We start from the raw sequence: 13,591 nt of genomic DNA, 5'->3' as shown, positions 1-13,591 counted from the left end.
CCATTCATTAACTGAACACCTAATGCACCAAACAGTAAGAATGCTGACATCATGAAGCTTGTATTTTGGGGGTGTAGGAGGAGTGAGAAAAAGAACAAGGATGGTTGATGTTATGTTGGGGAGACCACCCCTCAACCCCCCACCAAACTAACCACCCCCGCAAACAAACACCAAAGAGTAACATTTTTCTGGCTCAAAATGAAAAGAGAAAAACCAGAACAATGTAGTAAAACTTTGTTACATAAATGTTTATTAAAATATTTTGAGGTTATAGCTCCCTTACTTAAAAAACAAAACCCACAGTGTATTTTCATTAAATGTTTTAAAAATTTTCCTTACTTTTCTAATTATCATCTGCATGTCTTCTGCTCACTGAAATTCTATTCATCTGTGATCTCCTGGTACAGGATACACTAAGGGAACACATAGCAAGAGATATCTATAACCCATTCTTGAATTGTCAAGTGATTTTCCTGGCAAAGTGCTTTAGACAAAAGGTCAAAATTGAAAATGCCATTACCCTAAAATGCCATATAAAAATTAACATATTTATGAACAAGTACTTAAAAAGCAGGTCAAAATGCTAGATTGAAAAAAAAATGTAGGAAACTTATTTTGTTATACTGTTTGTATAGCCACATCTATTCTTCCTTTAAAATATATCAGTCATTGCCAATTTTTATGAATGAGCCTGTCTAAAAAGCACCCAACTGATCATTCCCTTCTTTTACCACATATAGCATTCATTATATATACATTATTTAATGATATTTCTTTTTCTTTCTTTTAATAGAAACATGTTTTTATTTTCACACCCATAACCTTTTAGGTAAGGGTATTTATAGTCTTAATACCTAACAGAGCTTTGAACAAGTGAGGACCATAGATTTAAATGGTATGACAATTATATACAAAAGGAATACAAAATGTATAAAAAGTCATTTACTTCCAATACAGGCATACCCATTTTATTGTTTTGCGGATACTGTATTTTTTATTTGAATTTTTAATAGCAAGACATCATTTTCCCAACAACACGTTCACTTCACATCTGTCATATTTTATGAAGTTATGTACATTAATTTTTTAAGACACAATGCTATATAGTACAATTCAAAAGACTATAGTATAGTGTAACTTAACTTTTATATGCACTGAGAAAACAAAATATTTGTGCGACTCATTTTGTTACAGTAGTCTGGAAATGAACCCTCATTATCTCCAAGTCAAGCCTGTACCAAAGTTGACTGAAAAAGTTTTGCAGTATAACTATGTTTAAAGGACTAAAATTAACAGTCATTGAATTTTTTGTCCAATGAGAAATGAGAATCGTTAAAAATATAAAAATTGTTAGTTGCATGCCTAAATATAGAGTTTCCTAACATACTCTGGGGGAGCCATTTTACATACTCTTTTTTTTAATAGTGAATCTATGAAAGACCCTTTAAAGTGATTATCACACTTTTATCTACATGTAAGGTAACAATGGTGACATCATATGGGTGACAGTAATCCAAGTATTTTACAAAGTTAACACTCCATTTAAACTTATCGTTAGTGTTGGGGGGAAAGAGACAAGCAGGACGAAAGGTAATGATGTTTTTAAGATATGCTTGCAGAGAAATGAAGTATCTCACTATCAGATTAGGTACACATGAATAAAGCAAAATCCTCTTAAGTCACTCAAAATAATCACTAACACTCCCCTTCACTCCAGTTTTTTAAAGTAAGATAGGTTTTTGAAAAGTAGAGTCTGGGGCCTCCCGGGTGGCACAGGGGGTTGAGCGCCGCGCTGTGAAGCTGTCCACAGCCTCTGCAGTGTGGGTTCCAGTCCCAGCCAGCCAGGGAGAAACCCACATGGGGCGGCAGACCTCTCCTATCTTGCCCGCTGCTCCCCTCAGCAGTGTCTTCAGTGGGTCTGCCTATTCTGCTCTCTGCCCTGTTTGGTGAATTCTCTCACCCTCCCCACGCCTCTGACCTGTACCCCAGTTCTTGTATAAAAAAGTAAAATGTGATTTAAAAAGATTTTATTTAAAAATGTCCGTGTTGCCTGAAACGCACATATTTGATACTTGCATATAAATGAGTGCTTAGTGCAACTATGTGATAAAATAAAAATATCACTCTCATTCATGTGGAAAGCACAAAATACTAAATCCTCAGGCAAACCATTAGCTTTTAATTTTTCACTAAAACCACTCTAATGCTGATAAAATCACTCAATTTTAAAGCGGGACAAGATCTTGAGGACTCTCTAGTACAATCCTGTATGATAAGAAATAGAGGTCCAGGTATTTAGAAAACAAGAGGTATTTAAATAATACTATAGTAAAATAGTACCAGTATCACATGCATTTTTGTTGGTATAAACCATGGCCAGAGTTAAATTTCAGGCTGAAACTGTATGTATAAAGTAGTAGTAGCCAAGGAAAGACTACACCTAAGGTGCCTAAAAATGAAGTGTGAAGGATCTCTTTGGTCCACACAGTCAAGCTGTAACTAATTTTTGAAGTCAAAGAACAGGATTTAAAATGATTCTAGGGCCTCTCTGGTGGCACAAGGGTTTATAAACATTGCACTGTGAAGCTATCCACTGCCTCTGCAGCATGAGTTTGACCCCCAGCTGGCCATATGGTGCAGCAGACCTTTCCTGCCTTGCCCACTTGCTCCCCTCGGCAGCGTATTTCCGTAGATCTGCCTGTTCTGCTCCCTACTCTGTCTCTGGTGAGTCCTCTCATCCCCCACACCTCTGGCCTGCACCCCATTTCTTCTATGCAATAGTAAATAAAATATTTAAAAAAGAGAAATGCTGGAAATTATGACCACCTGATGATTTTTATTTTTTTTAATGATTTTTATTTTTTTAAAAGATTTATGCATATAAGAGCTAGGGTACAGGCCAGAAATGCAGGGGGTGAGAGGATTCACCAGAGACAGAGTGGGGAACAGAACAGGCAGACTGCCTGAAATACACTGCTGAGGGGAGCAGCGGGCAAGACAGGAGAGGTCTGCTATGGGTTCCTCCCTGGCCGGCCGGGGATTGAACTCGTGCTGCAGAGGCTGCAGACTATGTCATAGTGCGTTGCTTATTCCCTTGCGCCACCAGGGAGGCCCCACCTGATGAATTTTAGGCAAATCTTTGAAGATCATCAACATATTTTTGACAAAGTCTCCCAAGGTGAAATGTACAAAGCATCATAAATGTCAATTAAAAAACTGGCAAGGGTGAGAATTATGGATAAACTAAATAGAGTACAATGAATATTCTGAACATTTATACACAATTTCATTGGTAAGCTAAAAAAACAAAATGTATTAACTCATTTAGAGAGGTAGGTTTATGTAGTGGGAAGACTTCTGAAAGAACAGGCTCAGCAATCTGAAATGTCACATTAAAAACTTACAGTCATACCATGAGACCTACAGATATGGTAGCCATATGCATTATCATTCTTAATCTACACTTTATGCTATAAGGATATTGCCATTAAAAATGGTCTTATTCACTGTAAACCAAAGTTACCTCAAAAATAAATGGTCTCATTCACTTGTAATGTGCTATTTATTTTTAAAAAGATCTATCTATCTATCTATCTATCTATCTATCTATCTATCTATCTATCTATCTATCTATCTATCTGTACATGCAAGCACTGGGTAGTCAGAAACGCGGGAGGGTGATAGAATTCACCAGAGCCAGAGCAGGCAGAAGGACTGAAGTACACTGCTGAGGGGAGCAGCGGGCAGTAGGAGAGGTCTGCGTATCATGTGGGACCCTCCTCCGGTGGCAGGGGAGCAGCTGGGGATCAAATCGGCGCTGCAGAGGCTGCGGGCAGTTTTGCAACCCAGCGCTCAACCGCTGCGCCACCAGGGAGGCCTGTAATGTGCTATCTAGATGTCAAAATTTAAGTCAGGCTAGCTGAGTAAATCCAGGTCACCAATAAGAGAAAAGCAAGTAAAAAAAGGGTAACACCTCAAAACTCCATAGTCAAAGAAAGGGGACACATTTTAACAGAAAATGCCACAGAAATAGTATAACCTTTATAAAGTCCAGACTTCTATTTATATTTCTCAGAGATAAACAAGTGATAGAAGTTAGGTAATAGAGACAACAGTATGAATACGATATATAATTGCATCAGACCTCCAAAGGACTAGCATTGCCCCAGGTTCCTCAAGCTGTTATCAGCTTTTACCAAGATCAATACATAAAGAAAAGTTAAATATTAAAACCAGGCATTATATCTTCTTTCTGTTATGTCCTTATTTAAAAGTAAGTCATCCCTTACAAGGCACACCAGATTTCAAAAGGTTAAATCCTCATGATTTTCAAAACTTGGTATTTCGTCTGCTATTCAATTTACATATTATTACATTACAATACTCATATCTAGTCAGTTAATAGTAAAAAAGTATTAAGAACACATTCAAATTTCATTCATTTCAGACATGGTCTAGATTAACTATTAGTTGATACATATTTTCCACTACAATATTTATGGCAAAAAGTTTGACGAGTCTGATCTTTTCTCCCCCCACAGATTACCTTCCTTATTTGTCCTCCACTCCCAGTATAAAATCTGCAATACCACATGATGAAAGCAGTAATCCCCCACTGTATCATAATAAGCTGTTAAGAATTCACCACCCCCCATCCATACTCTACTGTAATTAGAATGCCAGGAGTAACAAAATTTAATTATACAATTTTTAAACATTTTCCTACCTTCACATTGGTTCCTCGGAAGAATCTTCCACCTTGTTTTTATCACATTTTCCAAAATTTGTAGTCCATAATACTGAAAATTGGAGAATAGAAACATGTGAGTATATTGTTATAAAACTGGCAACTTTCAGGATTCACAAATGGGACAGACATTCACACATTTACATCTAAAGTTTCAAAAACATTATGCTACCAAGTTTAATTACAAATATTAAACAAGGATCTATTCACCCATATACTGAGTTTTCATGCATTTTCCTCACTTTGCTTACTACGCTATTTAATGTCCTGCTGTTTATACATGCTCACACCAGTAGGAAAAAACAAATAAAAAGCCTTTTAGCAGCCAAATGGGCTTATCTGTAGAAGAAAAAGTAGCAGCCAGGTATGAATTCACAGCATAAATGACTGCTCACAGGCTCACGTACTTTAACACGACCAGGCTCCTAAGAATTTAGCAGCTTGGATGCTCTCAAGCTTCCTACCATCCTCTAGGAGTTGTAAGCTTTTGGCCAAGTATTAAAGTATTGTCACAGATACTTTCCATAGAAAGTGTTTACAATCATCACTGGTGTGTTACTTAAGGAGCAGCAAGACAGCCCACGGGTGTATTTTAAATTTTAATCCCACCCTTAAAGTTGCTATTTCTACTAATTTAAAGATAAACTTTTGTGCACAGTCAAAATAATACACAAATGCATGCTGCAATCTGTATCTACCTTTCAGGTATTCCTTCCTATGAAAATTAATAAATATAGACACCACTTTCAAGTCATTTTATCCCTCCTGTTGATTTCTCACTCTAAATAGTCAATGTTTATAAGAATTTATAATGCTCCAGGAGTTACTACCCAAAATTATTACCATGACCAATTAGTGTGGATAGACAAGAGGAAGAAAAGGACAAAATTGTTGTGGTATACTTGAACTGGCTGAATTAGGGAACAATAAGCTACAATACCTGAAAGGTAAACTCATTCATACATAGTCATATAACCTCAGATTGCAAGTTTTGGCTGAGAATAAGAGTTCATCTTTAAAATGGTTAGTCATCACACAATAAAATAGGAGCATTATTAGTATTTCAACCAAAGGGATCATGTGAATGCTCATTTTATCCAAAGCACAATATAGACTGTCCCAAACTACATTGTGCTCAAATAGTAAATGTTTTTGCTGTTTTCTTTCATTTTAGCATTTCATACTTCAGGAAAATTTTGTAATTTCAACTCAAAGCCTACATTTGCAAAACAATCCTTAAGCGTTCCAAAATAAAAACTAAGCCAAAGCAAAATTCTATAATTTGATGCCATTAAAAGGTTTCATAATCAGCAGTAAATAGTGAGGCTTTCTATCCTATTTATTTGTACCTTTTTATGGTCTAGATCTCAGAAAAATGTAAAAGGAAAAAGGATACATTTATGATCATCTAGACTTCCAAATTAACTTAAAAAAAAAAATCCCATTTTTCTAAAAATCTTTTGTAATTTTATAGACATGAAATCAGATTATCAAAGTTTTATTAAGTGAAGAAAATGCTTTTATTACATGGAATATGTATCTTCTTGCAAATGTTCAACCAATTAAAAGATCGTCCAAAAAAAAACCAAAAACAAACAAACAAAAAAAACCCCACAAAAACCTGAGAAACAAAACCCACCAAAAATATACCACTAAGAAATAATCTTAATGATTTCACCATTATCTTATCATTTTTTCAACTTTTACACCTTTTAATTGAAGGTTACTTCCCTTTTCTTTAATGTTATATTACTTATTTACTTCATGTCTGATACTTTGTTACCTAGATTACCTATTTACCAACCCCCAGTAGTTCTCCAAATGTAAAAAGGTAGCCTAAATTTACTAAAGCTACAATCCACATTTTCATCTTACTGCCACTGGGTTTGTAGTGGGAAGCCCAATAAAAGCTTTTCACAAGCTACATATATCGCTATAATACCCTAAAACTCAATTTCTTAGATTTTAAGACTCTACATGAGAGAATTCACATTTTTTTTTTTTTTGAATAAGAATACTCTGTTCCAAAATCTAAAGGCAAATGATTAAATGCCTACTCTGGAAATACTGAGCAGTAATCCAAACACATTCTAAAGAATTACATTTCTGCTTTACATATCAGGACTTGAGAAATCCACTGCTGAGTTATGAAGATGAGGGACAGATAACAGCAAAGACTAAATGAGAAAATAAATGCATGAAATGATCCCTATGGCAGAAATTTCTACTGAGCCCTTAGAAATACTTATTTTATGCATTGAATTCCCCCTTTCCCCTCCCACCACCCATGAAACAAAAACAATTGATGAACAGAATTCAGTTAAAGGGAATCAAAAGGGTAGACCTTGTGGAGGCCTGCCGTCAAAGCCTAGCTGTGTCAGTTGCACAGGAAGACACCCCTTTTCTTCCTATTACAAGCAATCAACATAATGGAACATTATGATTAATATCAGGTAGTGTTAACATCTTTAAAGAAAAAAAAATGATTGCATAAAAGCCAAATGTCATAGTGCATAAATTTAGCACCAAATCATTTGTAATTTATGTAAATGGAAGAATTCTTTACCTGTTGCTTTCTTTCTGTTCCTCTAATCATCTCATTTTTCACAAGACAAAATTGAGTTTTTAAAAATACTGTTGATAAATCAACTTAAACATTAGTAATGTCTGTCAGTATAAAAAGCAAAATTTACCAGGCAAGCAAACAGGCAAACACTGTTAAGTTACTTAATGTTAGCACTTTGAGGAAGTTCTGGACCGTATTTTTGCCCTAAAATTTACAAGATGTCAAAACTAATTAATATTTTAAAACTGTTAATTAACACAGTCTGATTTCAGAAACAGATGTGAACATGGCTATTTTCTGTTTTAACACAATGTATATCAAGTGGAAACCTTGTGTGTATTAAACAGAATGCCATGCATGGTATTTATTACTTTAAGGCAGTTTAAAGAGAAGTGTGAATCATCAAGCCTAAAACAGTCAAAACACATTTTTGATCAACCCTTCTGTTCAAACTTAAGAAAAAAGGACCCAAATTATAACATTTTCAATTGCGAATAAAAACGGAGTGCTGTCCCATTAAATGCATTGGTACCATGGAGTAGGGTTTTACGCTGCCCACACAACTTGGTGCTGGAGGTGCCTAGCCTGTATTATATTGATTACTTGCCCAAAATAAATTAATTCCTCTAATGTTGTCTCGTCTCTGAATAACATTCAGAATTTATTCTCCTTAAATCTATACACATTCTAGAGAGAGAGAGAAAAAATAACAAACAACAAAAAGAGCCACCTTGCATACTAGTCCCAATTACAAAACTTCATTCATAATTCTTAGGACTATTTGCAAGAATTCTATGTTTAAGACTAAATTTTGAAATTAGTTAACAGTATAAAATGATTTGAGATAACAAATGCTAATACTAAAAATGAGATACCTTCCTCAAAGTTTATGACTGGAAGAAAAGAAGAAATAATGGATTTTAAAACCACCACTTGCTTACTTTCGTGTTCATATTCTGTGAAAATTCCAAAATTGTGTCAACTCTTGTCCACGCATCAGGGTGCTCCTTTAAATGTGTCAATACTTCTTGAGCCATTCTTTGCTAAAATAGTATACAAAAAGAATTTTAAGATGACTTGTTATTTTGAATCATTCATTAAAATTTCATTATCACTGCTCAATTAAATTATCAAACTTCAATTAAATATGGGACTATTTATTCCTTTTAAGTCAGAATTTTCTCCTGCAATCTGCCTTACTTGGTCTTCTTAAAACGGAACTTAAATTTAACAAATGTGAAAGAAAATAGACTGATGTAAATGTGTTCTCAGATTTTACAGTTAATCCAAAGGAACAAACAAAAATTCTTATCTACTTCAATACATTACTTGGCATACTCTGTTTTACAAGAGTTACCAAAATATCCCTAGTAAACTTGAAAAGCACATTTCATGAGAAGACGGAAGAAATATTAGGTCAAAGTAACACTATGTATCTCAAATCCTACAGCTAAATATAAAACCTCGTCTCTGATTTTAAAAAATGGGTCTTTAAGTTTGTTGTAAACATACCTTTTCTCCTATCCTCTGAAAAAAACCTAACTTCATATTTTAAATTTTATTTTGAAACTTTCCCTTTTATTTTCATATTTTAAAAATGCGAACACAGTAAGAACTACGTAGCCATCATCTATATTGAACAAATGCTAACATTTTATTGTTCTTGTATTTTTCTTTTAAACCTAAAAGATCTAAAACTTACGCAAGTCACCTTTATACCTCTTCTCCAGTGCCATTTCCTTTATTTAGTGATAGTCATCTTCATGAATTTGGTGTCTTTTTCGTCCATATTTTTACAGCATGTGTATAAACTTCATAAACAACTGTGAAGTTACTAAATTGTATTTAAAGAGTATGCTATGGAAAGTCTTCTACAATTTCTTTTTTCACTTGATATAGCTCCCCCCCCCCAGCTTTGAGGCATGACTGACAAGTGAGTTAAAGATCTAGCCATGTTGACATTATTTTTCTAGTTTCATTTTAACCATTAAAGTTTTTCATGACAGAAATACCAGTTAATCAAAGGCTTTCAATTCTACTGATTTTTTTCTTCAAAAAGTAACAGCTTAACCTTTTTAACCTTTGAACACTCAACTTGATCCTCCCTACTTCTTTAAACCTATTTCTGTATCATAGGTTGTAAGCAAAAAATGAAAGTTCCATGGCTTTAAAATTTCTCACCCTTCTCTTAGACTAATTTATTTAATCAGGCTTTTATTTTATAGGTTATAAACAAGAAAGGATCAAAAAGGGAAGGGGAAAGATACATTCTTATTTCACTCATCTCTGATATAGATACTATACAACCTTCTTGGCTTTCATTCTAACTTGCAAAATAAACAGATCAACAAATCACCTTTCTATTTTGGCTTTAATGTTAAAGCCAACAATATTACATTCATGATTTCCCAATTAATCACTCAGAAACAATATGTACCATTTAAAATACATATTCACTAAGTTAGGTAGCGGATCTGTACCCGGATGACACCATCAGAATGAACCACCAGCAAACTTGAGAGGAAAATTAGTTTCCTGGGTCCCACACTGAGGGTCTCCTGTTAGAACTAGATTTTGGGCCTTCAGGTGGTGCAGGGATTAAAGACCGCACTATAAAGCTATGGCCACCCACTGCAGCAGGAGTTCGATTCCCATGCTGGCCAGGGAGCAACAACCCACATGGCACAGCAGACCTCTCCTGCCTCACCTGCTGCTTCCCTCAGCAGTGTATTTCAGCACATCTGCCTGTTCTGCTCCCTACTCTGTCGCTGGTGAATCCTCTCACACCTCTGGCCTACACCCAGTTCTTGAATGCATAAATAAATCTTAAAAAAAAAAAAAAGAACTAGATTTTAAGTTCTTAAAATATGAATCTTATATATAACCTATTTTATCTTATTAAAGGGTTGGTAGCTTTAGGTTGTGACCTTTATATTTATAGTACTTACTTCTACTTATAGTATAAAGGTAATGTGAAAAGAACAGTGATATGAAGTTATTATCTAGGGCCAAAGCACATTTTGGTAGTGTTTTGATTCCCTTGAAATACTGATATCTAATTAGAATTGAAACCTAACTAGATTGGACTTACATGTAAAATAGTAAACACTAAGAGGATATGGAAGAGCAAAAGAGCCCTGTCTAAAAAGTTATTTGATCGAGATAATACCAAGAGTTTGTCGGACCTTATAAAGTGATGAGCTTTCTATCTCTACGTAATTCTTCCCATCATTCATTTCAATCTCTGCACAAACCATGTTTTCTCTTAATCAGTTTTACTCTTATTTCTAGCTTTTGTATCTCAGTGTCTTATTTTGTTGTAATCTCACTATCCCCACATAACAATGTTCCTTTAAGTTAAAACTCCAGAATTTAAAGTAGTTACAAAAAACTTAAGAACAATCTGACATTTCCCTGTTATTAATGGAACGGTGAAAACATTTTAGCTGTGAGGCATTAAAAGAGTTGAAGACACCTAGAAACCAACTCTGGAGAAAAATTCAAACTCATCCATACTTGTCCTCCCAACAAAAATAGAGAAATGCTTACAACATAGGGTAGTCCCTAATGTTACAATGCTAAATAGCTTACTATTAATTACCCATCTAGGCAAAATTGTGCCACAGATTAAAAGCCACCCAACTTTTAGAGATGAAAAGAGGTTCTTAACTGACTCTAAGTTCTGAACTTGTTTGCTTATCTTTAACAAGTATCAGTTTACTGATTATCATTATCCAGCTGATTTGTCACATAAAACTTACAATCAGGAAAATTCTTTTAGAAAAATTAACTTTTGGCCTTTATAAGTAGAAAACATTTACAAACACTTTTCTAATTCACTTATTACACAGCCAAATTTGAAACAAATCATTAAGTCTCAATATCATGAAACTTTATTAGAAGTAGGGTTACAACATATTCTGCACTATAAAAACTACTGCCATTTCAGTTATGAGTCGAGAATACTTTTAGTTTATTCACCTACCCTTAAAGTTATAAAGTAGGTTAAACAACAGCAGTAGCTGAATGAGGTGAAAAACTTAAATGCTCATTTGTAATAGCTACAAACCTATACTTTTAACGTGGTCAAAATCCATTCCAACCTCACCACATGAATTTTAACCTTACTTTTGTATTTTCTTTCAAAAGCAGCTGCTTTCCATATACTCACGTTAGAAAGAAGCTTAAGTTTTACAATGAATGGAAACCATGAATGGACAACCACAGTACATGTTAATAAATATGGCTGAAATAACTTTTTGAGGAATGCTTTTAGAGACAGTAACAATGATCAAAGGCCCCCCAAAATATAAATTTGAATGAACATACAAAAATCATTGCACAGTAATTTTTTCCATTCATACAATTTCCGTGGTGCCATTACTTTTAAATCCTCTTTAGTGATAACTTAATAATGTTCAAGATCAGAAAGAAATGTTTTTGGAGGTGCTAATATTCTTATACCACTGCCTCTTGGACTATCTATAAAAGATACCACTATCCACTTTTCAGGTTTCTAAAAAACAGGATAGCATTTAGGATTTAACTATGTAAATATGTAAGTATTATCTGGGCCTCCCTGGTGGCCTCGGGTTAAGTCTCAGCAATATGACTCTACAACCTTAGTTTGATCACCAGCCAGGGAGCTAATCTACATATGGCACAGCAGACCTCTCCTGTCTTGCCCACTGCTCCCCTTAGCAGTGTATTTCTGTAAAATCTGCCTGTTCTGCTTCCCACTCTGTCTCTGGTGAGACCTCGCACACACACCTCCACCTCTGGCCTACACCCCCACTTCTTCTACAAAACAAAAACATTTTTAAAAGTAACCCATCAGGGCCTCCCTTGGTGGCGCAGTGGTTGAGCGCTGGGCTGTGAAGTGGCCCGCAGCCTCTGCAGCGCAGGTTCAATTCAGGGTCCCCGGCGGGGGTCCCACATGGCTCGACAGACCTCTCATGCAGCGCCTGAGAGGCAGTGTATCCGCCTGTTCTATTCCCCACTCTGGTGAATTCTCTCACCCTCCTGCACTTCTGACTGTACCCAGTGCTTGTATGTATAAATCAATCAATCAATCAATCAATCTTAAAAAAAAAAAAAGTAACCCAACAAAATAAAGTATTACCTTAAAGATATATCATTTCATACATACTAACATTATCTACCAGAAACCCAACATGTGGCGCGCTAAGATGTACTAATAGGTATTTGCCACTCACCTTTATAACAACTTTTATCCATTAAATTTTTTTTATAAAAATAAAGTTGCACAGGGTAGATACAGGACTGTCCATTTTAACTAATAAGTTCAAAAATACTCCTGTCTTATCTACCTGTCAGTGGGATGTCAAAAACTGCCCCAAACCTTAAATAAGTCAAAACAGACTTAAGTATAAATTAATTTCCTATGTTACAGAGCCACTTTTACAAGAGCTAAAATTCCAATGACGTAAAAAATGCTCAATGCTGTTGGATTTTAAAAACAAGTTTATACCTGAGGTATTTAAATTTTCACAAGTAGAAATGTATTTAATTCCAAATATATTAAATACACATTGCACAGAAGCCTTCCATACCTATAAACTATAAATTCATTTGGGCTCTATCTTTTATGGGTAAAGTCTTCAAGTTCAGAAGGTCAGAACAAGGACAATATCCCAAAACATCCCACTCCAACCGTGTCAAAATATAATGCAATTTCTTGTCTCCAGGACACTTCTCATTACAATATACAATTCCAGTTTAATACAAATGATGTGATACCTCTTAAAAAGGTGATAATTTAAATTTTATTCTACTACTTTGTTACACTGCAATAATGATATCAAGTTTTAATGAACTACTTTACCTGGGCTCCTTCTCCATGGTATAAGCAATTCACCACATTGTCTAAAAGGTTGATATCCAGTTTTTGGCTGAAATCAAGCAGCTGACGCGCTGCATGGTCTGCTAACATTGTCATAATTGCTGGCATAGATTACTGAAAATAAAGAAAAAAATTTAAGGTGCCTATGAAGTTCTGGTAGTACCAGTCAAAAAAACTTACTATTTAAATAATTTTAATTCAACTATATTCTTACAAATACCTTAAATGTGTATTTTAGAGAACCAAATAACCGATAGTACAAATAAATAACAAAAGCTAGTTACTTACCTACCCTATAACTGCATTAATTGTGGTCGATTCACCTTTTCTGACATTTCCCAGAGAAATCTTACTGTTTTCCCCCTCTACTAACCTTAATATAGTCACTGTAACCTGTTTTTAAAACAAATGTCTT

At 34.8% G+C, this 13,591-nt stretch overlaps 1 protein-coding gene across 2 annotated transcripts in view; it reads right to left on the bottom strand.

Moving 5' to 3' along the window:
* Positions 1-13,284, bottom strand: part of XPO1 (exportin 1) — a gene marked incomplete at its 5' end in the record, with an annotated part of 38,006 nt that extends 24,722 nt beyond the window's left edge. For both annotated transcript variants that reach the window (XM_084234341.1, XM_084234342.1), the window contains 3 exons: positions 4,727-4,799; positions 8,255-8,356; positions 13,159-13,284. In XM_084234341.1, the coding sequence (XP_084090467.1) occupies positions 4,727-4,799; positions 8,255-8,356; positions 13,159-13,284 (301 nt within the window). The remainder of the gene's footprint in view (positions 1-4,726; positions 4,800-8,254; positions 8,357-13,158) is intronic.
* Positions 13,285-13,591: the final 307 nt, after the last annotated feature.

The sequence above is a fragment of the Talpa europaea genome, assembly GCF_964194135.1.
Source record: "Talpa europaea genome assembly, chromosome: 6".
NCBI lineage: Eukaryota > Metazoa > Chordata > Mammalia > Eulipotyphla > Talpidae > Talpa > Talpa europaea.
Note: the sequence above shows the minus strand (reverse complement) of the source record. Positions and strands in the feature narration are given on the sequence as shown.